The 26,413-nt window shown below is 57.1% G+C and overlaps 1 protein-coding gene across 3 annotated transcripts in view; it reads left to right on the forward strand.

Moving 5' to 3' along the window:
* The first annotated feature begins 868 nt into the window (after positions 1 to 868).
* Positions 869 to 26,413, forward strand: part of LRRC75A (leucine rich repeat containing 75A) — a 48,540-nt gene continuing 22,995 nt past the window's right edge. The window contains exons 1-3 of one of the 3 annotated variants that reach the window (XM_032498874.1): positions 1,147 to 1,276; positions 24,465 to 24,562; positions 26,038 to 26,166. In XM_032498874.1, coding sequence (XP_032354765.1) covers positions 24,500 to 24,562; positions 26,038 to 26,166 — 192 coding nt within the window. In that variant the 5' untranslated portion in view covers positions 1,147 to 1,276; positions 24,465 to 24,499. Of the gene's footprint in view, positions 1,277 to 24,464; positions 24,563 to 26,037; positions 26,167 to 26,413 lie in introns of all 3 variants that reach the window. The other 2 variants (XM_032498873.1, XR_004326700.1) reach the window with 2 other exon arrangements.

The following is a 26,413-nucleotide window of genomic DNA, read 5'->3' on the forward strand; positions in this document are numbered from 1 at the left end:
GTTTTGTTTGATAGTAGCCTTTCTAATGGACATGAAGTGATTTCTCATTGTGGCTTTGATTGGCATTTCCCTAATGACTGGTGATGTCAGGCATCTTTTCATTGTCCATTCATTTATCTTCTTTATAGAAATGTCTGTTCAAGTCCTTTGCCCATCTTTTAATCAGGTTGTTTTGAAACTGACTGATGTAAGCAACGGACTCTCCCTAAAAGGACACGCACATAACACACAACCTTGCACCTGGTTTCTGGTTCAGGCACCACCACCCGCCCCCACTGGCCCAGTCTCAAAGCAGTGTCAATCACTGTCAGCCCGGAGACTGGCTAAAAATGCAGATCCCCAGGCCCCACCGCGGAGACTCATTCAGTGGGCCTGGGACGAGGCGTTCTTCGTTCTCAGCCAGCCCTCAGACGACTTGGGTGCTGATGCTGAGCGGCGCCCACTTGGAGAAACCCTACTCGGGAGCTGAGACCCCACCGTCCCCACCGTCCCCACCGTCCCCACCGCCTCCATGCTCCCAAACTTTCGCCACGTCGCCCAGCACACCGGCCGCCTCCCCTCCCCTGCCCGAGGCCTCACCCGCGCGCGGTCGCGGAAGCATCTGGGGAACCCGGTGGGGACCGAGAGGGAGGCCCCCTCCCGGGAGGCGCAGCGCGGCGGCCGGCAGGGGGCGCGGCGCCGGGACCAGGCCGGGAGGGGGTGCCGGGCAGCTCGGGCCCGAGCGGAGGGGCGGGGCGGGAAAGAGGGAGGGACTCGGGGCCTGGGAGGCGCTCGGCGGCAGAGCCGGGGGCGGGGCGGGGCCGGCGGGCGGGCGGCGAACGCCGGGGGAGCGCGCCCAGGGAGCGCGGAGGAGGAGCGCGGGGAGCGCGGCCGCCGCCGCCCGCCCGCCCGCCCGCCCGCGCGCAACAGTTACCCCAAAGTTGCCGCCCGGGAGGCGCGCGCGCCGGGCGGCCGAGGGGCGGGCGGCGGCGGGGACGCGGCGCAGCGGCCGGGCGCGGAGAGCGCGGGCGGCGGCGGCGGCGGCATGGGCACCCGGCAGACCAAGGGCAGCGTGGCGGAGAGAGCCAGCCCCGGCGCGGCGCCCGGCCCCCGCCGCGAGCGGCCCGACTTCTGGGCGTCGCTGCTGCTGCGCGCGGGGGACAAGGCGGGGCGCGCGGGCGCCGGCGCGGGGCTGCCCCCCTACCACCGGCGCGTCGGCATGGTCCAGGAGCTGCTGCGGATGGTGCGCCAGGGCCGGCGGGAGGAGGCGGGGACGCTGCTGCAGCACCTGCGCCAGGTGAGCGCGGGGAGGGGGCGCGGAGCCGCCCCGCCCCTTCCCCAGGAGGCCCCAGAGCGCCGAGAGGCACCGCCCGGGCCCCCTCTCGCGAGGATGGAGCCGGTCTGGCCGCAGGTGCCTTGGCTCTGCCTCTGAATTTCAGGCCTCGGGGCAGGGCGGAGGAAAGCTGGTCGAGTGAGGCCCGGCTGAGGGGGACCTGTTGGAATAATGTCCCCGCTTCTCTCCTTCGCAAGCAGAGAAGGAGGCTGGTCCCAGGGACGGCTGGTGGGAGGGGATGCCTGGCCTGGGCCAGAGCACTTTTCTTCCTCTCTACCCACTGGCAGTCACCCCTTGTCAAGGGTCCTCAAGGGATGCGCAGTTGTCAGCTTCCCCAGGGGGAGACCAAGGGCACAGCCCTGGCGCTGGTGAGATGCCAGTCCTCAGGGCGTTTGCCCACCCGGAAGGCGTCCTAGATGGGAGGCATCCTGGAAGGCGATTCAGGTGGGAGAGAGGATTTTCTCTCCCCTGACTAACTTTGACAGGTGCTCAGCTAGGAGCCCCTGCGGAACAGTGGAGAGAGGAGAGAGGGGAGCTGGATTGGTTTCCTGTGTGACAGTCTGGCTGCAGGGACTTCAGGAGCCTGCCTGAACTCTGCACTCAGCCTGTTCCAGTCCTGCTGGTTAGGGACTGACTTTGCAGATCTGGGTGGTTCCCTCTGCTTGGGGCTGCTCTGGAGCCAACACTGTCATCCACCTCTCTTTGGCTTGTTTTCCTTCCTCCTTTCTCTTGAGGGAGGGAGTGGCCTGCTTAGTGGATTTTGGGAAGAGGGAGACAGGGTTGCACCTCCTGCATCACCAAACAGGCTTTTTTGGCCAGGCTTTGGGGGGTAGCTCAGTCCAAGCCCCATGTTCTTGCAAGACTGACCTTGTTAGTGGTGGAGTGCACAGGGGGTGGGGAGGAGGTCTCTTGGGTGGTCTTTCTGAAGTTTTCGCATCACTGAGGAAAGAGGCTGTAGGAGAGCCTTCCTGGGACGGGCTTCCAGGATCTAGTCAGACCCACATCCCTTCTGGATTCCGCAGCAAACTCCCCAACCCCATGTGTAGCTGGCGTGCTGTTACCCTGGGGTGTGTGTTCCCGAGGTGTGTGCTGCTCAGGGAGAGGAAAGCAGGGACGTGGGGACTTTGGAAGCATGGGGTTCTGCTCTTGCCTCCACTTTCCTGAACAATATCTAGAAGGCTGCCTGAGATGCTGCTGGATCCCCAGGTGCCTTCTCTGAGCAGCAGCATCAGAGAGGGGTGACATCACGCACCGCACAACTTTAATGGTGTGGCTTTCTTTGTCTTTCAAAAATTGGAAACCAGTGTATGGCCTCTATGGAAACTCTTGCTTTCAAACAGAATAATGGATTTTCCAGACCATCATATCCATTTGTACTCCCAGCAGTGAGAAGGTTTTTCTGATCATATGCTGTTCCCCTGCACTGGGGTGGGTGTTCTGGAGGATTCAGGAGTGTGGAGGGGCCAATGGTGGGGGTTGAGACAGGCCCTTCTTGAAGGGTAAAAGAGCGAAGGGCAGCTGGTACTCCTCAGGGCTGGTGGCATGGGGCCCGCAGGATGAGGCAGACCCTCTGGGCTAAGTGTGCTTCCACATGCTGGGGAAGCTGTTTCTCCCTGGCTTTTGGAAAATAGATACATCCCTGTGTCCCCTACAGGGTCCCCAAGGCAGGGAGCATTTCCTGAGAAATGGTGTCTTGTTGGTGCCCTGACACCTTTTTCGTGTCAGGACTGCAGGGGCTGATGGGGGCCAGTGGGGTTCACCAGGCTTCTCCTTTTCTGTGAAAGTAGCAGAATAATTTACCCTCCCACTCTTGGCGTGCCCTGGCTCTCTTGACCTCTGGGTGAGGTCTGTGGGCCTCTCTAGAGCCAGTGATGGGCCTGCCCAAGGCGCCTGGAGAGCTGCCCCGAGTTCCCTGGAACTTGCAGATCAGAGCCCCTCCAGGAAGTGGACGTGGGCCCTGGGCAGCTTGGAAGGGGAGCACGAGGTGTCCAAATGTCTGGGAGAAACTGAGAGGTGGTTTTCTAGGACCCTGAGGCTGTTTGCAGGAATATCTAGCTGCATCTGTGCTGTGCACTGAAGTGGCTCTTTCCCCCAAATCGTATTTTCCTTTCCAGTTTCCTCCTCGCGTCTGGAGGTGGTGATGCTCAGAAAGGGAATGAGCAGTCACCGAGAGACATGAAAACACCCAGGGCCTCACGGGGGGTCGGACCAGTAACACAGTAGGCAAAGAGGGGGCATACGCAGAGTTCAGGGGCTCAGTCCTGCTGGGATGCTGTCCAGGCCTCTCAGGGCGCAGAGTAGGCAGCAGTGAACAGAAACACGCCAGGATCAGGGCAGTCGGGGCAGTCACGGCCGTCCCTGCGTGGCAGCACTTTCTCTTGCGTTTGCTAATGTGTGTGGCTGCCGGGTTTGTGTTTGCCTGGAGCTCCGGGGCGGAGGGGGCTGGAGATCCCCGTCCCTGTGGTTCTCCCCACCCTGGAGTCCAGGAACTTTTCGTGGTTCTGAAGGAACTCTAGACTCTTCCCAGACTAATACACCAACGCAAACAATCTTGTAAGAACTCCGGAGGGTTTGCAGATCCCGAGGTCAGAATATGCCCCACTCGGGGACTTCCCCTTCCCCCACCATGGGACCTGCTACAGGCTCAGGATGTGGAAACAGGGACCCTGGGACCACGTGGGGCAGTTCACTGTTGGGCTGAAGGGTTGTTGCTGCTTCTGAATCTTAAGATTTGGGGGGGTCCCCCCGGTTGGAGGCTCTCCAGCCTGCCCATGCTTGTCTTTTGCTGGAGAGGGACCAGGAGGCCTCCTTGACGTTGACGGTGCTGGGCGGTGCCAGGCGTGTAGGCAGGGCGCCAGGAAGCTGGCAGCGGCCTGGAAGGAGCGGAGAGCAGCCCCCTTCCCTTTAGGGCCACGTCATCTCAAGAGGAGCCTGGAGCCAAAGGTCAGCTCAGGCAGCTTGCCTTCCAGTCCTCGGTCTGCTTTGACCTTGGACCCAGCTGATAGGCTCTGAGTTGTGTTTCCTCCTGTCAGGAGGGTATCTGAGGTACTGAACAGAGCAAACGCTACTAAGTGTGTGAAATTGCATTGGCTCTGCCAACTGAGACTGGTTCTCACGGCAACAGCAGTAAGAAACAGGAGACTCTGCTTGGGGTGGGGCCAGGCTGCAGGCAGGGTCTTGTACCCTTTTCTTAGGCCAGGCCCAGGATGTTTTGGATTCTATCTGCTGTCCAGGGCTCAGTCCAGGTCAGAAGCTCCCTGCAGGTTGAGAAGCAGTGTGGGCCAGTGCTCATGGGGATAAAGCCACAGCTGGCTTGTGGACAGAAGAGGCCGCTGCTCTCCCCTTCCCTGGGCCCCTCTGGCAGGCCTTACCCTTCCCCAGATGTTGCTCCCTAAGTCCTGGGCTCACACTTGCCATCCTCGGAGCCCTAGGGAAGAAGCAGCCTTGGTAACAGACAGAGGGCGAGTGCCAGGCTACGTGGAAGGCGGGGTGTCGTCTCTTCAGCCCAGCAGTTTCTCTGAGTTCCTGAATCCTGGGCTGGGTTGTCGGCTAGCTTCATGGAGCAGCAATAAGGGATCGGTGTCCTCGGGGTACCCCAGGCTGAAGTGGCCTGCCGCCTCCTGCTTTCCCATGGAGTAGGTCTGATGGGTTGGTTTACTGCCACTCGGTATGGCGCAGCCTTATGGGGCAGAGGTGTCCCAGTAGTAGCCCTATGGTGTGGCTCAGTCCACGTGGCCAGGGTAGCTGGCCTGGCCTCACTCTCCACCTGGGATCATGAGCCACTCCAGCAATGCAAGAAAGAACCTCAGGAACCTAGGGTGACTGGCTTCCCGTGGTGGGGGTGGGGTGGGGGCAGTGCTGGATAAGGGACAAGCACTTGGAGGCTCCTTGGGGATCTGGAAGATGAGCAGGTATTTCCTTCCTGGAGACAGAAAGACGAGCAAGGGGTTACCTTTTTTCTTCGACACCCCACCCACCCCCAGCCAAGAAGATCTCTTAGGTGAGCAGGTTGGAAGGCCACCAGACAAAGAGCAGGGAGTCCCCCACCGGGATGCATCTCCTCATCTTCATGGAGGGCTCCTTGCCTTCCAAGGCCACCCTCGTGGGCTGTGTCAGCCCCGGACTCTGACCAGTTGCCGGTTAGGCCCGGCTACACCGATGTTCATTTTGTTTGTCAGACTAAGTCACATGCTTCCTGAGGGTGGAGACCCCACCACCACTTTTGTCCCTGGTGGGGTACTCACACCCGCAGGCTGTGACATGCTTGAGTGAGTGTGTGTGCCGGGGACACACCGTCTCGGTGTGTCCTCAGCAAGCCCTTGGATCTGGGGCTGTGCATCTGGGGGCTTTATTTACCAGACCTGCTCGTACAGTTGAGATCTGAGTTTGCTTTCATTTGGTTGGATTCCTGGGAGCCATGTCCACAGGGCTTGGCTGTTCCTGGCAGCCGGCCAGGCGGTGGTGTTCTTGGAGAGAGGAGTGGCGTGGTGCCCGGCTGCCGTGGGCACGGCGGGGATCCCATGCGGCAGGTGCAGTCTGGGGCCTCTGCTGAGGTGACAGGAAGGGAGTGGAGCCTGACGGGGGAGCCTGGCCTCCACGGCCCTCATTCGCCACTTGTGCTGAATCATGTTCGTTCCCTGCGCAGAGAGAGCCCTTCCTCTTTAAACTCTGCTGCTCTCTGCCTGGGCTGGGCGCAGGCATTTCCAGGGATGCAGATGCAGAAGGAATCATGTACCACAGCCTGCGCTGCTGGTTTCCAGGGCCCAGGACAGGCTGCCTCCGTATGGCCGGGCCTGGGGCTGAGCCAGCTGCCCCGACTTTGGGTCTGGGGGGAGAGGGGTGGGGCCTTCTTCTGGAACAAATGCCCACTTCCTCAGAGATGACCAGAAACCCTCTCTCATCAAAGCTCCTGAAACACCCTGGGCCCCAGCATGGACCCCCATCCCCAGCCGCCATGGTAACCTCCCACTGAAGGCATTGGTGCCCCTCCTCCCACTCCCCTAAAGTCATTTCATTCCCAAGTGCACTTTTCTTGAGCAGAGGCCATAGACCATGTACTGGGCACAGGAAGTCCTGGTCGAATGGATTTTAAACTTCTCCTCAGGGACACTTTCCCCCGGCCACTGCCCCGGTGTCCTTGCTCAGGAGCCAGCGGGCTCTGGCTCAGACGTCTCGAGCTGTCTTTCCAGTAACTGGAGGAGTCAGTACCCTCCTCACTCTCAGAGTTCCAGCCACTCTGCCTGCACCGCACGCACCCTGCACACATCCTGCAGGTGGGAGCCACCAGCAGGAGGGTTACCCAGGTGGTTAGGGTTTTTCTCTGGCTTCCCCATCAGGGTGCTCAAGGGGTGGGGCCAACATCTGAGAAGATCCCCTCCCCAAAGTGGGGGTCTCAGCCAGCCATTTGCCCCCCTTTCCCACCAAGAGCAGCACCATGGGTGACCTATGAAGAAAATGACACACATTCCCCAGTGCTCCATTCCCTGGTCCCCACTGGCTGCATAACATCCACTCTTGTGGATGTGAAACTTGGGGAGGGGGTGTGTGCCCAGTTGTCCAGAACAGCAGGCTCCATCGCTGTCACTAAAAGAGCCCGCTGTTCTAATGAGAACGGTGACCTTGGCACGCGAGCAGGGGCGGGGCCCTTGCAGTGCTTGCCCGAGCAGGGCCCACGTGGCTCTCTGGGAGCACATCCCAGCCTTCTTTTCTTTTTTTTTTTTTTAACTTCTATTAGCTCAAACTCCTGGCTGCTGCAGCCATATGGAGGAGATCTGCCGACGGCTGCTGCTCCAGGGATGTGGCATTTTGATGTTTCTAACTTAATCTTAACCAGGATAGACACAGAGTGGAGAATGTCAGTGCACTTGCCTGCAGGGGCCTCCCGTGGGGCCAGTGGTCCGTGCCCACCTCCGGGGCTGCCCCTGCCCCGCTCTGCCCTCGCATCCTTGCCAGTCTTTCTGCCTCTCTTGCCTCCCTTCCCCGGCTTCACTTTGTGTCCCCGTGTTTCTCTGTGTCTCTCCCTTTCCCTGGGTAAGAAGCAGACTTTTCGTCTCTCTTAGTCTACCGGATTCTGCTTAGCTTCCCTCTGCAGCCCCCACCCCCCAGCCTCCACGGCAGGAAGGTGGCCCTGGGGCCGTGAGAACTGGAAGCAGTTGAGGGGGTGGTGTCAAGGAAAGGGTCTTGCTCGTTTCTCATGGTTGAGCTGGCGCCGCGGGCAGGAGGACAGGCGGTGGACACACCCCTCCCACCAGTGTGCTGCTTCCCGGTCCTTCAAGCATTTTCTCCTGTTTATTTTGCTCCTTAAATAGTCTTGTGTGGTTGGCAGGGTATTGCTTAAAGTAAAAAAACAGTGGGTTTTCTTTCTGAATATTGTGAAGGCTGGGAAGTGTATAATCATTGCAGGAAAACGAGAAAATACAGATGAGCAAAAATAAGGCCTGGAGATGATTCATCTGTTCCACACCGAGGGCCCTTCTTCCTGGCACTATTCTAGGCACCCAGACAGGAGAATCAGTAGTAAGAATCGTTCCGAGCACGTGGAGGGATCGGGAGGGTCCCAAAGGCCAGCTCTCGTGCAGGTGCTTAGCGGGGCTCTGTGGTGGTGGCAGTGGCGACCTTCGCTGGGAACCGGGGCCCCTGGTTCTGGTCCCAGCTCAGACCCTAGCCTGCCAGCCCTTTCCTTTCTCTGGCCTCAGTATCCCTACCAACAAAATGAAGGGCTGAGATGACCACTGAGGTTCCTGCCACCACACAGGTTCCAGGGGCTTCAGGGACAGACCCACTCATTCCCACATGAGCCAGATTCACAGTCGTGCTCTGCTGTCACTCCCTTCCCCCAGCTTGTGCTAGCCAAGACTCGAGGAGGCTCCTGGAGGGAAGCAGACCCCTGGCGCTGAACCCCCCACCGGCACAAACGTATCCTCCCTCAGGGCTCCCCAGTGGACCAGGCGCTGGGCTGGGAGCTGCAGGTGCAGCCCCCCCACTTCCTAGTTGAGGTTTTGTCTCACTTGCCATGACCAGCCCCTCCCAGCGGCCCCGGTGCTCAGGCCTGTCCCTCTCTTGTCCATGCAGCCTTCCCATGCCCTCGGCCCAGCTGGCTTTCTCTGGGCCCCCCGCCCCTGTCCACAGCTGCTCTCCCCACAGAGCCACCACCTGCAGCCACAGCTGCCCCAGAACACCCCCCGCCACTGCGGGATACCAGGCAAGGGGCAGGGCCCAAGGGGAGACTGAAAGCCCCCCCTACTCGAGTACGCCGCCCACCTGCAAGGAGCGGGACTCGGCCTGGGAAGGCGGCGGCCTGTGACCCTCACCCCAGGCCCTGCTGCCCTTAGTTCTGTCCGAGCAGTCACTGCTTCCCGGCACAAACAAGGACAGGAGTGGATTGAGATTTGCTCCCATGGTGCTGTGGGGAGGCAGGGCCAGGAGAGCCCACCCCACCCTGGACTTGGACCTGCCCGGCCCAGCACACCTGGCAGCCCCACCCCCTCCTCCCTGCTGTCCCCTGGCCCAGCCCCCTGGCACCCACCTCTGCCTCATCTGAGACCCAGTGAGCTGTGGTGCAGAACGTGGAGGTGGGGGAGTGGGGGACAGGAGCTACAGGTGCTGCTGTGGAGGGAGGCAGCTGGGTGGTTGTTCAGGCCCCAGAGGAGTCCCAGCTGGGAACAGAGCCTGTCTTTCCAGTTGTTACTCCTGGTGAATGGGCAGACTGGCTGGCCCCCTTGCCCTAGTGCCCATCCCTGTCACTCAGACGCAGGGCCAGGGCAGCCATTCCTCCCTTCCTCTGCTGAATGTCAGGCCGCCCAGCCCCGCCTGTCCAGACGGTGATGACACCCGCTGGCTCTGGCCCCACCACCCTCAGATACCTGCTCCCCCGTCTGTCCCTGGGGGTGTCCTCCTTCCTTGCACCTGCCAGGGCCCAGGTGTTGCACAGTCAAGGCCCGATGTCCGATACAAACTCGGCATGACGTGTTTGCTGAGACTGGCTTGTAATCTCTTGCTTGAGTCTCCTAATGCCCTTCCTGTGGGGCTGTCACCTCCTCGGTGGTACATGAGTGAGCAAGAGAGAGAAAGGGCTCCGGAGGAGGAGGCGTGGGATGGGCTTTGGGCCCACCTGGTACCAGGTGCTGGGCCCGTCCTCTGGCCTTTTAATGGGCTTCTTGTCCATCTGACACACTGTGGTCCCCTGGCAATGGTTCTGGGGCCTGAGCACACAGCATGGGCAGGGCTGGTGTTTGAATGTCCTTAGAGGTCCAAGGGGTCTGACTCTGTCCCTTCCGCCTCCCTGGAGAAATTAGAAGGAGGAAAAGGGGCGCCCAAGATCCTTTGGTGAGAGGCCTGCTGTAGTCAGAGCTGGCATGTTCTGTGGAGGCACAGACAGGCCCAGAGAGGGGTCGGGGCTTGCACAGGGTCACGCAGGACTGGGACCAGTCCCTGCCTCCCGAGGCCCTGTCCCACCCAGTGGTCCCTGGAGAAGTGCTGGAAGTGAGGCCTGGGTCTGTCGCAGTGAGTAACCGGGTGTTCCTGAGCATCTAGGGTTGGGGCGGGATGAAGGACGGGCCCCAGGGCCTGCACGTGCAGGGGAGCCTGGCTGCCCCTCCGCTGTCCAGTGAGATGGGGCGGGGCAGACCAAGGGAGGGGGCGGAGGGGGGGCCTCTTCCCCCCAGCACATGCTCTAACTGGCACTTTTTCAACAGATTGTCTTTTAAAGTAAGATACTGGGACAGTGGTGGCCGAGATGAGCTAATGTTGGAGGCAGTAGAGAGCGGAACCGCAGCCTGAAGAGGAGGTGGTCCCAGTAAGGGGTGTGTTTCCTGAGCTTGCTGCCCCCACAGTAGAACTTGGCCACACCCCTGCTCCCAGCTCCCCAGGGAAACCCAGGACTTTAGAGGTGTTGGTGAGTCCAGGTGACCCAAGGACGCCTTATCACCTGTTTCCTTCAATGAGATATAAGGCAGCTCCTAGCCCATGCAGTGCCTTTCTGAGAAGTAGAAGACACCTGTCACGTTGTCAGAGATGAAGTCAAGGCTCCGTGAGTACGCCCAGACACCCTTATGCAGTGCACACCCTGCACAGCTGTACTTGGCAGTTTTGGTGAAGATGCACAGAAATTTCGTCTTTCTCAGCTGTAGCCAGTCAGGAGGCTCACTCCTTCCATCCGCCCCTCAGGCATGGCCTCCCCAGATCTAAGGCAGGGAGCAGTGAAATGCCCCTGAGCTGGATGCTTGCCCTCTTCCTCCCAAAGCAGAGAGCTGATGCGATTGGCTCCTTCTTCTAGAAGGTTCCAGCTCAACACTCCTGCTTCTTAAAGTGCGTCAGACAGAATCAAAGACACCCTGAGTGAGTCTAGAGTGAGGCCCAGTGGAGAGCACCAGGCAACAGGCAGGGACGTCAGGCAGTCCTTCCTTGCTGGGCTTCAGCACCCCCTGTCCCCCACAACGTCCTGGGGACCCAGGAATTCCCCCCCCCCAGCTTCCCAGACTGTTGACATCCCGCCTTTCCCTGTTCTGGGGGAAACAAGGCCTGGATGCTTCCCACCCGCTGTAAATAACCACCGTTTCTCCAGCCAAAATAATTCCCTTCAATTTAGTTTTTCCTAGAATGAGCCAGTCTTCTGAACTTCTTACTGTTCTCAACAGCAGGTCTACATTTTCCACTTTCTTCTGGAGTTGTAGAGTTTCAGGGTAAAAACTCCCATGGGGTTTCCAAACAGCTGCCAGCCCAGATTCCATCAGGAGCGGAAGGTTCTTGGATGTGGAAACTCAGACACGGGTTCCGGATTACCTGCTCCAAGAATCCCGTCTCTCCAGAAATTGTCTGCTGGTTGAGAACTGGCCAGGTCGGGCAGGGGGAGAACAGTAGAGATGTTCTTGGTGTGACAGATCTCAGGGAGAGGCTGATCTGTGAGTGAGGGCCCAGAAGAGGGCACGCAACAGGGAATGGGGCTCGGGGAGGTGAAGGAGCAGGCCTGGAAAGGAGAAGGGGGCATTGGGATGGAATTAGAGAAACAGTTTGGAAAACTGGCGGGAGTTGGCCTGGAAACCCAAAGGAGCAGGAGCAGCTGGTTGGGAACAGAACAGATGTGCTGCACCTGGGCTGTGCTCCTGAGGGAAGACGACCACTGAGGCAATCCTGTGGGCAGAACCCAGGGACCCTGGGATGGAGAGGCAGGAGGCTCTGGGCCTTCGTCAAGCCTGTGGCTTTAGTCCTTTCCCTTCACCCACCTCCACCTCCACCATCCCAGGATCCCTCGAGGCTGTGGACAAACTCAGTGACCTCCCAGAAGCCTGGCACAGGCCCCTGCCACCCCAAGGACACTGCCCTCGCCCCTTTTTTGCAGCCTTTGAGGGCTCACGATTCCTTCTTGGTGCTGCTGCTTGTGGCCCCTGGTTCTTGCGTCTTTGGGGCAGTGAGACCCCGAGGAGGAACAGGGCCTTAAGATGGATAAGAGTCTGCCTGGCTGGGGCCCCTGCCAGGAAGCCCTTGGGGAGGGCATCTGGGCTTCCTTCTTGGGCCCGCTCCTGCCTTCCCCACTGCCAGGAGAAAAGGCCTTGGGAAATCAGCCAGCTGGAGTGCAGGCGGGGCCTCGCCCACTGCCACAGGGGACCCCTTCCTCCTCCCTCTGCACCTCTTCCCCCTGCTGTTGGGTGTGAGCTGGATGTGAGCTGGACTGCCTTGGCCCACATGACTCATTTCTGCTCACCCGGATTCTTGGAGGCTGTGACTGGGCCTTGCCTCTGACCTAGAGATTTAAAGTGCTAAAGACCCTTAGTTTGTGGGGGCTGTTGATTTTATTTGCCATCTAGATGAGGCCGTGGTACCAGTTTTTGGTCAAATATGAGTATAGATGTCACTGTATAGTTATTTTTAGATGAGATTAACATTAAATTAGTTGACCTTGAGTAAAGCAGAGGATCTTCCATATTGTGGGTGGGCCTCATCCAATCAGTTGAAGACCTTGAGAGAAAAGACTGGAAGGAATTCTGCCTCCAGGCTGCCTGCCTGCAGTCTGGAGGCTGCAGCGTCAGCTTTTCTTGGGGTCCCCAGCCTGCCGTATAGATTTCACACTTGCCAGAGCCCACAGTCCCATGATCCCTGTTCCTTACCTCTCTCTGTCTTTCTCACATGCACGCCTTGTCGGTTCTTCTTCTCCAGAGAACCCTGACTATTACACTTGTCCTCCAAGGGCTGGTGGCTGGGGGAAATGGAGTAAGAAACTCCCAGGTCTGGTGCCCTCTAGTCCTCAGCTCCTCACTCTAAGAAATGGGCTGTTCCTGCGAAGTCTGTCCGATTTGGAAGGTGGGTTTTTGGGGAGCTGGAAGGAGCCTTTATGTCATTCCTCCACCTCTTTGTTGTCACCTATATTTCCTTCCACAACGGAATACCACCTTTCATTTAAATTGAACAGCACTGACCACAGAGAGAGACAGAGGGGCTTAAATGCACTGACCGGAAGGCGTCAGCAGGAGAGCCAGATGATTTCCCAAGCACAGGACTGGGGGGCGCAGGACAGATGGCAGAGTGCTGACCGTTCCTGGCCTGTAGGAGCCGGCGGACCTCCAGGACTCGCTGGCCCCAGCCTTTCTGCAGAATCCCAGCCCCACAGGATGCTCTGCAGCGGGGAGGGGCTGGAAAGTAAGCTTGGGAAGCAGTGCGAATGCCACCACCCTTTCAGAGTCAGAGAGCCCTGTAAGTCGCCACAGGCCCGGCTGGAGAAGGGCAGTGCTGTTTGCTGACCCTTGCGTTCCAGGCCCCCGGGGCCCGGGGCCCCTTCTGCTGCCCTCTCCTGCTTTCGGCTCACTTTCTGGGAAGAAAGGGCTGCAGCCATGATCACTGGTAGGTGAGGTTGCTGCTGTGTGCGGGGGCCACGTGCCCCGGCCACACGGTGTCCTGGGGGCTATCTCAAGCCTGGGGGTCCCCTGCCCCTGCTCTGACCAGAGTCTGTGTGGACCTGTGACCCCGGGGAGCGGACCAAACCCTCCTCAGGCCTGCTGTGTCTCCAGCTGATTTGATGTTTTTCTGAAGAGAAAGCGCCCTTTTGTTATTTATTTGTTGCCACTACTGTTTCTTGGATTTTAATTAGATTACACTTGGCAATGGTCAGACATCTATTTCCAGAGGCCTATTTTGTGCAGAGGGTGTCATTTTTAAAGACTTCAAAGTTAAAACACAAACAATACACAGCCGCGAAGCCTGGCGGGGAGGGTGGACCTGCGAGGCACTAGTCACAGTTCAGGAGGGCCGCTGGCCAGGGCGCCTGCCTTCCAACCCTGCAGGGCTGGTGGCCACAGGAGAGCAGGAGTCTCCAGCACCCCCTGGGGGACAGCAGCCCTGTGATGGGACCAGAGAACTGTCCTCGCCTGCGAGCTGGGCGGGCAAGGGCAGTGGCGGCCAGAGGCCTGTGGGGGCCTCTCCAGCAGTGCTGGTGGTGTGGGTCCTCCATTGGCCCCCTGGGCCTGCAGGGGCGACACGAGCCAGCCGTCCTCAGTGGGCAGTGCCCACCCTGGACCCAGTGGAGCAGCCTCGCCGGCAAGCAGGCTACCACTGGCGGGGCCTCTTTCAGGGAAAGGCCGGGGCGGCAGCTGCTTTTATGACTTTATCAAATTTGCTTTGATGTTTGGTGTTTCCAAAGTCTGAGTGTGTGTGAGCCTCAGGCTCCCGACTTCAGTGCCTCCTTCCCCTAGGACAGGTGCTGTGGGACCCCCGGAGGGAGAGCTGCCCTCGCAGACCTCAGCTGCATTATCGTGGCCCTGGGAGGTTTATGATGTCCTTGGGGCATGGTTGTGCACACACAACACACACACACACATATACCCATATATGTACATACACACAGACACACCCCACACATATACACACATTCACATATACACACACACCTACACATACACACACCACACACACAGTAATTATGGGTGCTTGTTTTTTCTCAGCTACTATTCAATATATTGAACTGAAAATTTTAAAGCCTACTGTTTCCCTGAGATTCTAAGTTTAACCTACAAATGCCAGTATTCTGTTTATGAACCTAGTAGATTTAAATGATCACATTGATGTGTAGGGGTCTTAAAACTTCGTTAACTAAATTTCTTTAGATAACTTAGTGATTTTACAAAATTTAATGTATCCAGTTTTCTCAAGTTTATAAATAGCCATCCTAAAAAGCAGGACTTTCCCAAGTCCCCAAACAGTTCTTAAAATGTAACAAATTAAACTTATAAATAGGATGGATATTAAGTTCTCTTAAATGTTTCAAAGCTGTCACAAACTTGGCCAAACCCTCCTTCAGCGTTCAGCTTAAATCCATAAGCCTGAAGTCAGGGCTCAATTACCTGTTCTGAACTGGGGTTGCCAGCCCCGTGTGTTAGGGACGCTAACTTCCCCAATTCCCTAAAATGTTACAAATGTGCGCGATGCCAGAGCTGCACATGCCTCTGTTATCTGCACTGCTCCAGGGTCTCCTGGAGAGTTCAGTCCCTTCTGGGTTAAGGACACAGTCAGAGGGAGCAGATGAGGCTGGGTGGGGCTGCTCAGGCCTGAGCAGGCCAAGTACCACGTCCAGTGGGTGGTCTCGGCCTCCCCCGGGTTCCTCTTTTTCCAGGTCCCAGTTCCCCGCACCCCCCCACCAACAGTTCCTCCTCCTCCTCCTCCTCCAACTCCCCACCCACGAGGCTTCTCCCTGAGTTAGATTCTGTCTCTTGCTGATTCTTTCAGAGCTGCTCCCTGTTCTTCTGTCCTCAGGGCCCCACCTCTTCAGCAGTTTGGCCGTGTCCTCTTGGATGGTGCACACCCCACGCCCTTGGCTCCAGGACCTTGCATTCAAGGCCTTGCTAATGACGAGAACCCTGTGGAGCCAGAGGACGATTCCTCAGTGGCTCCCTCCCTCCAGCTGCAGAAACCCTGCTGCAGCCTTGCTGAGTGACCCCTCTGCTGCGCGCATACTTCCATGTCTGTGAACTCACCGCTTTTTTTTTTTAAATTGTGGTATAGATGGCATAAAACTTACCACTGTAACCCCTTTAGGGTGCACAGTGCAGTGGCATTAAGCACAGTCACATTACTGTGCAACCTTCGCCACCATCCATCTCCAGAACTCTTCATTTTCCCAAACTGAATCTCTGTTCCCATCACTCACTCCCCATCCTCCTCCCGCAGCCCCTGGTGACCTCCCTCCTACGCTCCGTCTCTGTGAGTTGGACTCATCTAGGAACCTCCTAGAAGTGAGATCATGCAGGCTTAGTCCTTCTGTGCTGGAGCAGCGTCAGGATTCCCCTCACCACGTGTGTTTAAATGTTCTTTCTTTGAGCTGGGAGCCATCTTAGGACACATGGTCCTGCAGGACTAGCCCACCAGCCCCACCTCTGGGAGCAAACAGCAGAGGAGAGCATGTGGGGGATACACGCACCCAGACACCCAGAGAGGCCCCGGGGCTGGTGGGAACAGCCAGCAGATTCTGCCGGGAGGGGGCGCAGCCCACTGGTGTGTCCCCTGGGGGAAATGCCACCTCTGTTTCCATCCAGTGTATTAGTTTCCTGGGGCTGCCGTAACAAATGACCCCCCGCTTGGTGCCCTCCCACAGCAGGCGTGTATTCCCTCCCAGTTCTGGAGACCAGGAGTCTGCAGTCAGCAGGCACCCCCCCACACACCCCAGGCTGCCCGGAGGCTCCCTTCCTCTCCGGCTGCTGCGTCACTCCAGGCTCCGCCTCCGTCCTCCTGTCTCCTCCACCTCTGCGTCTGTGTCTTATGAGGACACCTGTCACTGGATTTATCCCACATGGGTGACCCAGAATGATCTTGTGTTGAAATCCTTAACTTACCACACTTGCAAAGACCCTTTTTCCAAACAAGGTAACTAACATATTCCTCGTCGGGGAACCAGGAGGCTAGGAATGTGGACTGGTCTTCTGGGCAGGGCATCCATCGCTGTGTGGCACACCTGCCACAGGCACCCCCCGGCTCCCATGCACTTTCAAGACTCTGCCCACCTGCCTTAGAGGCCCTTGTCTTCATAAAGCAAGCCGCGGCCTGGAGTCTGCACCAGGCCCTTTCTCTCCCCGATCCTCTGGCTTCTGTCCCTGCTGCATTTCCCTAAAGCAATTCCCTTCCCTCCCCTGGGAATCCCCAGGAGCAGCCAGAATGTTGTGGGGGAGGGGACACAGTTCGGTCACCCACCCAGTGCTCCAGGCTGTGTCCCTCCCGCAGAGCAGCTCTGATGTTCCAGAGCCAGGAGGAGACCAGGCTCCTGCCCTGCTCCCTGCTTGCCCTCTGGACTAATTACTCTCCCCAGGAGGACGGGGTTTGATCACAACCTCATTAGCAGCCCTTGCGCTCAGGAGGGGCGGGGGCGCTCCAGTGGGCTCTGCGTTGAGCCGTCTGCCTTTGCTGGTTAATATGCGGAGCTCGCTGCCTGTCTCCTTCCCTGGGCTCTGTTGCAGGAGCTGCGGCATCATGCCTGGAGGAGAGAGATCGACACAAGCTCGCTTCCCGCGGGGCCTCCCTCTGGCAACGGGTTTAAAACCTCAAGCTTGAAAGGGGAGGGGGTGGTTATGGTTTAAAATAGCGTATGCCTGGCAGCCTCCTGTGTGGCTTCCCCCAGCTCCCCCCTAAAATACCTAAGAAGACACACTAGAAAAAGATGACAGATCCTGAAAACAAAGACAGGTGGGCAGCCCCGGAGGAACCTCCTCTGGCTCTAAGACAGATGGCACCCCCGGCTCCCCTCCGGAAGCCGAGCCCTCCCAGCCCCTTTCTCTGCAGGCTGGAGAGTCAGGCCACTGCCCCTTTCCCACCAGAATGACGATTCTGGGGCGGAAAGAGTGCCGCTGAACCCTCCCCTCCATGCGTCTCTCTGCTTGCATTCCAAGAAAGTCACCCTCAGAAGCCACCTCCACCAGGCAGGCGGGAGATAGGGGAACTGGAGAGGCGTGGCCGCGGGGAGGTCCAGCCTGGCCACGGCTGAGCGACGGGGAAGAAGGTCCTGGGATACAGACACCATTGTTGGAGCATTGGAGACCCAGACCCACCCAGGTGGGCGAAGATGTCCCTTCCCAAGGGCAGGGTCACATTAGCTCAGTGTCTGGGGTGGGGCCTCCACGCGGGGCTCCTTACAAACCAAAGTCTGAAGGGGTGGACTCAGCTGTGAGACACGGTCAAGATTCCAGTCAAAACTCCTAAGGTGTGGGTGGGGTTTTCACCCGAGCTGGGTGTCCTACAATTCAGCTCAATTCTGACACTCTCTACCCAGAGATAGAGTTAGACCCCAAGGGTTAAGAGCTCAGTCCCGCAAGACTGCCCCCTACTTCAGGCTGATCACAAGCCCAGGCTGTCACCACGCTTCTGACCGCCAGCTGTAGATCTGAGGTTCCACGGCCCTCGCCTTCGGTTGGGTTAATTTACTAGAGCAGCTCACAGAGCTCAGGGAAGCGTTTTACTCACCGGATCACCGGTTGATTATAAAAGGATGTAATTCAGGAACAGCCAGATGGGAGAGAGACGCAGTGGAGGTGTGGGGAGAGGACACGGGGCTTCCATGCCCTCGCCAGTGCCCCACTCTCCACGTCTCCACATGGTCACCAACACAGAAGCTCTCTGAACCCCACATTTTGGAGATTTTACAGAGGCTCCCTTACGTCCGCATGACTGAGATTACATTGTTGGCTGTTGGTGATTGATTCGTTCTTCAGCCCTCTCCCCTCCCCAGAGGTCAGGGGTTGGGACTGAAAGTTCCAGCCTCTAATCACGTGGTTCTTTCTCCAGGCGACTAGCCCCCATCCTTCCGTGACCAAGGGGCTTTCCAAAAGTCACCTCATTGACAAGAAAGTCTGAAAAGTCACCTCCTAACAAAAGACACCTTTGTCTCTCTCTCATCAGTTAGGAAATTCCGAGGGTTTTAGGAGATCTGTGCCAGAATCGGGACAGAGGCCAAATATATATTTCTTATTACAGATCACAGCATCACACTAGCAGATGAGAGGCGGGGTTCTCACTAGACCGCTCCTCCTTCAAGAGCAAGCAAGTAGGGGGAGAAGCCTGTGCAAAAGGTAAACGCTGTGGAGGCTGGACCCTGACCTCTGAAATGATTTATGGCAGGGTCTAGGAGAAACGAACTTGGTGGGAAAAGAACAAAATGCCACAAAAAGAGGCCAAGCTGAGACGAGAAAAGAGAAGAAAGAAAAAAAAAAAAAAAAAAAAACAGGGTGAGATGAAAAGGGAGATTAATAAGCAGAATTAAAATTGCAGGAATATGAACCTAGAGCCGGCACGGCCCTTCCTGGAGGCAGTGAGAGTGGGGTTGACACAGCAGAACGTGCCATCAGTGGCGGGAGGGCACACTTGAGATCCTCCATGGGAGTGTGTTGTGGGAAGGACAGGAAAAGAGATACATTCACAAGACACTGAGAGCCACCATCCCCAGTCCTGATGAAGACACCGGCTGTAAAAGGTCCTGTTGGCAGATGGAAATACCCCAACTCTGAAGATAAATTCAAAGAAAACGCTCACAACTAGACACACAGTGTTAGAAGTTTTTAATAACGAGGTGTGACAGACTGAAAACACGTGTTCAGATGCACATGCCCACTTCTTCCACCCTCCTGTCTCAGGAAGGTGTCTGTGTGTGCCTGCCTGGATCTCAGGACTTTTGTTTTTAATTGTTCCACATCACGTAAGATTGACCATCTTAACCATTTTTACAGGTCGGTGGTGTTAAGCATGTTCACATTGTTGTACAAGCATCACCACCATCCGTCTCCACAGCGCTTTTCATCTTTCAAAACTGAGACTCAATCCCTATTAAACAACGACCCCAGGCTCTCCCCCGCGAAGCCCCTGGAACCGCTGTCCTGCTGTCCATGTGAATCTGCCTCCTCTGGGCACCTCCCGAGTGGACCATCCTTTTGTGACCGGTTCATTTCTCTTAGTGTCATGTCCTCACGGTTCACCCACAATATAGCATAATGTCAGGTTTTATTCCTTTTTGTGTCTGAATAATATCTCGCCGTATACATGTACCGCATTTCGTTTATCCACGCATCTGGAGAGCCTGATGGACACGGCTTGTTTCCACCGATGTGTTCACCGTTGTGAATGATACTGCTGTGAACATAGGTGTAGGAGCATCTGAGTCCCTGCTTTCAATTATTTGGGTATGCACCCAGAAGTAGGATTGCTGGGTCGTATGGTAATTTTATTTTTAATTTTTTGAGAACGCGCCGGAGTGTTCTCCGCAGCGGCTGCACCATTTTACATTCCTACCAGCAGCGCACAAGGGCTCCAGCTGCCGCACGTCCTCGCCAACGCTTGCCGTTCTCTGCTTGGGGTGGGGTGGGGGAGGGGTGATCTAAGCGCTGGGTCAGCCGGAGAAGTTAATTTGATTTGTTTTAGGAAGGGAGGGGCTGGGTGCTGAGAGGTTGGAGATGGGAAATGAGGGACAGTTGGGGTCATGGGAGAGATACAAGGAAGGGGTGTTAGGAGTTTAGGGGGTGTCCCGAAGGGATGCCCTTTGGTGACCTTGGGAGATTGTAAAGATGATGAGTGCCCTTCGGGCTGCCCCTTGTGTTGCACTGATGTGCCCGGGGAAGGGGATGGTGGGTTGGGACTGCCCCGTAGGGGCAGCCGCAGGTTAGTGGGAAAGACAATCCTGTGGACATCTGGGCAGAAAAAGCAACTAAGGACACAAAAACTCAGGTGGCCTCAGAGTCGTCTGCCATGCTGAACTCCAGGGGGCTGCTGGTGTTTTGAGGGGAGTCTCTCCCTGGCCAGGTTGCTTTCAGGTGCGACGTTAACATAACGGGTTTTTCAGGTAGGCTAGGCCTCAGAAAGTAACCAGTTGTTCTGGGTGTGGAGCTTCAGCAGCACAGTCACGATCCGGGTCCAGGAGCAGCTGCAGGGGAGGACGGAGCAGTGGCCCCGAGCACCGGCTCAGTCCCTGCGACCTGCAGATCTGTGTCCAAACCTGAATGCAAAAGGCCAGATTTTACCATCGGCAGAGTAGCTTTCACATTAAAACAAACAAAAACAAGCAAAAAGCACGCAAACTAAAACAGTAAGAGTAGTAATTAGCTCTAAAATCTCCAATTATACCCACAAAGACCAAGAAAGGGAGGAGCTGGCAGGCAGGCAGGGGTCACAGTTCCCCGGTGGCCCCCCAGCCCAGCTGCTGCCTAGGCCCTAGGTTGTCCGCTCGGGTGTGGCCCTGGGCCCCGGGCCCCCACAGCACCAGCTCACTGGTCCAGGGCCGGCCTCTGGGACTGATCTTGCTTCTGCCCCCAGACGCCAGGCAGGAGCTGTGGGCGCCGGCTGGGCTTCCCTCTCTCGGAGCCCTGCCCCGGCACCCCCACCAAAACCACACCCGCAGCAACAGGGAGCCTCACTGAGGATTGGCGCAAAGGGCGAGAGACCAGAGACCCGGCTGTGTGTCGAGCAGGACACAAAGGGGCAAACCCTTCTCAGGGTCCCCTCTCCCTCAGGTTAGCGCCCTCCCCCAGAACATCCGGTTCTTCCAACCCTGCCATTCTCAAACTTTTTTTGGTATCAAGTTCCCTCTTTAAACTTTTTACTCTTTTTTTTAATTGAGATGTAATTGACATACAGCATTGTTTAAGGCGTATGTGTTGATTTGATACATTTATATTGCAATAGGGTTGCCATTGTAGCCATGGTCAGTGGGCGAACTTGTCACATAATTATCACTTCTTCTAGTGTTGGTAACAATTGAGATCTAATCTCTTCGCAAGTGTGTTTATAATAGTTTTGTTGTCTGTAATCGCCATGCTGTGTACTGGTCTCCAGGACTTATTTATCTTCTGCTTGCAAGTATGTATCCTTAAACACCGTCTCCCATCCGCACCCCGAGCCCCAGTCCACTCTGTCCTTCACATTCAGTTATTTTTTAGATTCCACATGTAAGTGAAGTCATGCAGTATTTGTCTTGCTCTGTCTGACTTATCTCACTTAGCCTAATGTCCTCAAGGTCCATCCATGTGGTTGCAGGTGGCAGGATTTCCTTCCTTCTCATGGCTGAGTAGTTTTCCATTGTATATACAGAGCACACCTGCCCCATCCATTCGTCAGATGACAGACACTTAGGTGTTTCCGTGTCTTCACTGTTGTGAGTAATGCTGCCGTGAACATGGGAGTGCAGGTATCTCTTCCATGGACCGTTCGTTTCCTTTGGACATACACCCAGAAGTGGGATTGCGGGATCATACGGTAGTTCTGTTTTTAATTTTTTGAGGAATCTTTATACTCTGAAATTATTGAGGACTTCAAAAAGGTTTTCTCTGTGTGGGTCATAACTAGTAAATGCTATTGTATAAGAACATCTTATCTATTGAATAAGAAATTAAAACAATTTTTTTTCTATTTTTTAAACTTTTTTTTACTGAGTTATAGTCATTTTACAATGTTGTGTCAAATTCCAGTGTAGAGCACAATTTTTCAGTTATGCATGAGCACACATTCATTGTCACATTTTTTTTCGCTGTGAGCCACCACAAGATCTTGTATATTTCCCTGTGCTGTACAGTATAATCTTGTTAAAACGAAAGTACTTTAAAGATTTATTTATTCATTCATTTAAAGTTAATAAGCTTACCTGTGACAGAAGTAAACTTTTATGCAAATAACTATATTTTCCAAAAGAAAAACATAGTGAGAAGAGCGCATAGCCGCATAGTTTTGTGAATCTTTCAGTGTGGCTGGATTCTCATACCTGCTGCTTCTGCAGTAGGTGGTTTTGGGTGAAGTCGACAAAGAAAACATAGCGCCAGGCCGATCCGTCGCTGGAAGGAGGAGCTCAGGGCCCCTGAAAGGGTTGGAGGGCCACCTTCACACTCTGAGAACCACAGTTGTAACCCTCCTGTGTGAATCTCTGCTCGCTTTTTGGAAAGCTGTACCCCTCACCTCAGGCCCACATCTCTCTTCCCCTGGAGTGAGTCCCCAGACCTGGTTCTTCAAGCTCAAGTAACATGGGGGCCCCACTTCTTTGAGATGACATGTGCTGGCCGTTGGCCACGTTGGTCCCAGGCCAGTGACACTCTCCATGCCAAGCTGGCCACTGCGGTGACTCAGGAGCACCTGCTGATGCTCCCAGGCTTCCTGATGGAGAACCGTCCACGTACAGCTCCTAGAGAGCACCCTGTAGACCCTTAATGAGGGCCTGGTACTTGCAAGGCAGGCCGGCCCCTCCAAGGCCAGAGCAGCTGGAGGAGGTGCATGTGGTTCCTATTCCCCCCCATCCCCCATGCAGCCAGGGCCTGGGGAGTGTTGAGGCCCCTGCTGGGCAGCGTCAGTGCAGTCATGACACTTTGTCCCCAGTCACTGGCTTGGTGGAGGAAGTGGAGAGGACACCAAGGACGCCTGCAGTGGCCTGAGGCCCTCGGGTGTCCGGTGTCCCAGAGCAGCACAGGCACTGTGTGGGCCTGGGTGGGTCCAGGTACAGTAAGAAAGCAATAAAACGCATAGCAGCCTCGCTCCGGTCCTGGGCGGGTGTTCCTGCTGCAGTGTCTTGTATCCGGAGCCCTGGGACCTTGGGGAGCCCCACCCCAGCTGGAATTCACAGGGAGCCCTGGGACCTTGGGGCACCCCACCCCAGCTAGAAGTCACAAGGCAGGTGGTGGCTGTGACTCCCAGTTCCCCAGAGCCTGGATCAGGGCCATGTCTGCCCTCCTGGGGAGACCCCTCCCCACCCCCTCCCCAGCAAGAGCTACATGACCCCAGACAAGAGCAGCCACTGTCAGCAGGCTGGTGCCCAGGGTGACGGCAGGGGTGGGGACGTGGAGGCCAGGGACATCAGGGGCCGTCTCTGGGGAAGAACAGTTCACATCTTCCCACACCTGCCCCAGCATCCTGGGTCAGCAGCTAGGGTTTCCTGGGCCTTCCAGGATGGGGTGGCCTCCACTGGCCTGAAAAGGACGGGTGGGAAGGTGGGGTGGGGCGGGCAGGAACTTCCCCAAGAAACCCAAGCAGCCATCCAGTCCAGAGGTTTCAAACTTTTCTTTGGCAACAGAACTGCATTTTTTTTCTTTTTTTTTTTTGACTAAAGGGCTGTCAGCAGAGCTGGGCCTGAGGCCTCGCTGACTCTCCTGGCCTCTCTCCTTGTCACTGTCCACCCCAAGATCCAGGAAGCCGGTGTGGTACCTCCCGCTGTGGCTCATCTGCCCATCTCATGGATGGGGAAGCAGACCCTCAGAGGGAAGAGGTCTCCTGCCCACATTTACAGTCTGAACCCCCTTCCTGCATCCCCAGCCTCTCCTGCAACACAGAGGGCAGCCCTGGTGTCTGCACTTTGCTGGGTGACCGTTTGTGTCCCCCTGCTGAGCGTGAGGCTGGCCTGGACCGTGTGCCAGACCCCCTGTCCTGCCCCGACTGGCATTTCTCTAGAGAGAGAGGTCATGGCTTTTGTTGTGTTCTCAAAAGGGTCTGGGATCTACCGAGAGGCTAAGACCCTCAGCCTGTGGCGGGGGGGGGCACCGGAAGCGGGGGGTTATGGGGCTGGGCTGGGATTCTCACCCCTGCCAGGCGCTGCCTGTGCCACTAGGTATTTCTCTGGCCCACCTGTGATGCAGGTCACCGTGCCCATTTTACAGGCGAGGACTGAGGTGTGGTGGCCCAGGTAGCGCTCCCCGGCGCTGCCTTGCCCTTGGCCCAGCAGAGGCCCTCGGCCCTAGAACCCGGCAGCTGGCACTCAGAGGCTGCCCTCACCCACACCCGGGGGGCTGGCCGCGTAGTATTTCTGCAGCCAGAGAGGCTGGCGGGGCACGGCCCCTGTCTCTGGGGCTCATTCCTGCCAAACAGATACAGACCCAAGATGGCCCCCTGGTGCCCTCGATGGAGCTGGAGACCCGTTCCTTCCTGCGGGGAGCTGGGACGTGGGGGCAGAGCGCTAGGAACCTTCGCCGGTGGGACCCGGCTGGGGCGCGGGCTCGCCAGTCTCCCCAGGCTCCCACCGGGGCTGAGGGCGGCCCCTCCAGAGACACCAGCAAAGCCCTCTCTTTCTTCGCTCTTAGCAACATCAGCCGCCAAACCGCAGGGCAGCGCCCACCCGCAGAGAAGGCCGAGCCTCCAAAGGCAGGCCCCAGGCTGAGGCTGAAGCCCACCCCCACCGTTCCTGAAATCCCTCTGTAACATCTTTATTTCATGTGACTTTTTCTTTCAGTGCTATTGAGACATAGCTGACATAGAGCACTTAGGATGAGGCAGGCGCATGACGGCCTGACCCAGTGCAGTGAGTCCAGTGCACACCCATCACCTCAGGTAATCAGAAGACAAAACTGCTTTCCGCCCTGTGATGAGAGCCTTTAGGAGCCACTCTTAACTCGCAAAGATACCACACGGCCGTGCTAACTACAGCCATCGGTCGTACGTTCCATTCCTGGAATTCTGACGTTAAAGTCAGTGGCTCTGGGCCTTAGTTTCTTCATCTGTAAATGGGGAGTAGTGGTACCCAGCCTTCTAGCATTCAGGGATTTCTAAGAATCACATGGGGGAGGAGTTTAGAAAAGTTCAGGATAATCAACCTTAATGACAGGGAGCAAACCCCAGCTGGGACTCCCCTGTCACCACACATTTCCTGTCCCCGCTGGGTCGCTGGGCCCAGCCTGGGAGCCTGCCTCCTCTGGGCTGTGATGGGGCAGCTCCACATCGGCTTGGGGCCCCGGGGACCTAGGGTCCCCAGGAGAGCATGTCCTTGTTGCTCACTCTGTGCAAGGCCCCAAGCTAAGAGCAGGAGCCACAGCTCCCAGGAAGGACGACGGAAGCTGGGGCAGGGGTTTGAGGAGAGTCGGAAGGCAGACCCAAGCTCTTCCTCATACACAGGTGTAACGTTTAGTCCAACACTCTGCCGTTGAAAACCATCATTCTTTACTTCTCTAAAGCAGTTAACTCTGTTCCAAGCTCCCTCCAGCTTGGCTGGTGGGAAATTCAAGTTCAGTGCTGTTTGGGGGGCCTGCCTCTTTCTTGGGGTCAGACAGGAATCTTGGAGTCTTATACAGTCCAGAACATTTGGAGCAGGGCCCTTGGGATTAGGTCCCAGTCTTGTCACTGCTCTTGGCCACGCCCGGGGGGCCCCTTGCTGGTGGGCAGGGGTCTCTGCAGAGGCTCCCAGCCGGTGCCCGCCAGCCCTCGCGCCTCCCCAGGCTTGGGGCACCGCTGCTCCAGTGGTTTCCTCCAAGGCCCACCGTGCGCCGCACCCTGCCCCCGTGCTCCCTGCCCTCCCCTTAGGATGGCCCCACTTGACACCCTTTCTTAGAGAGCCCTGGTGGGGTTTTCTTCTGGGTGCCTGACGACTTCTTCTTTCAACTTCGCGGCTCAGAGACCCCCTCCAAGGCAAAGGACCACTGAGGTTGGGCCCTTTACGGAAGGAGCAGTAAAAATGCCCTCCGAAGCAAGAAGAAAACAAGTAGCAATAGGTGACCCTGCCACAAAGCCGGGGAATTTTATTGTCATGCCGTTCCAATGGAGAAGCAGCCCCAGCGCCGCTGTGGCCAGCCACGCTTGGCTTCGTCCCCAGGGGAGGTGGAGAGGCCCACAGGCTGGGCGGCCGTGTCTGCGGGGCTTGCTGGCCCCAGGGCACTTCTGTAGATGCTTCTGTGCAGGATGGGAACCTCTCTGGAGGGGTCTTCTCCCTCGCCAGGGCTCTGCTGGTCCCAGGGGCTGCTCTGGGCGTGCTGGGCGGGACTCCAGGGTAGAGTGGGGCCTCCCTGACCTCTGGGCATCCTTCACTCTTGCAGGACCTAGGCATGGAGTCGACCTCGCTGGATGACGTCCTGTACCGCTACGCCAGCTTCAGGAACCTGGTGGACCCCATCACACACGACCTTGTCATCAGCCTGGCCCGCTACATCCACTGCCCCAAGCCGGTAGGGCAGCTGTGGTCTGAGCCAGCCAGGTCCAGGGTGTGAGGTGGGCAGCTTCCTGGGCAGAACAGCCCAGTGCCCAAGAGGGGCTGGTCAGTGCTGCCTAGGCCCCTCGTGCAGGCACCTGAGGCACCCACCCAGCCCCGAGGCCCAGCCTCCATGGTGAGGGCTGCACCCGGGTGCCATCAGCACTGGTCTTGTTCAGCCCAAGGGCTGTAAATCCAGATTCATTGCCCACATTTAAAAATCA

This window comes from Camelus ferus, chromosome 16 (assembly GCF_009834535.1).
Source record: "Camelus ferus isolate YT-003-E chromosome 16, BCGSAC_Cfer_1.0, whole genome shotgun sequence".
NCBI classification, from domain to species: domain Eukaryota; kingdom Metazoa; phylum Chordata; class Mammalia; order Artiodactyla; family Camelidae; genus Camelus; species Camelus ferus.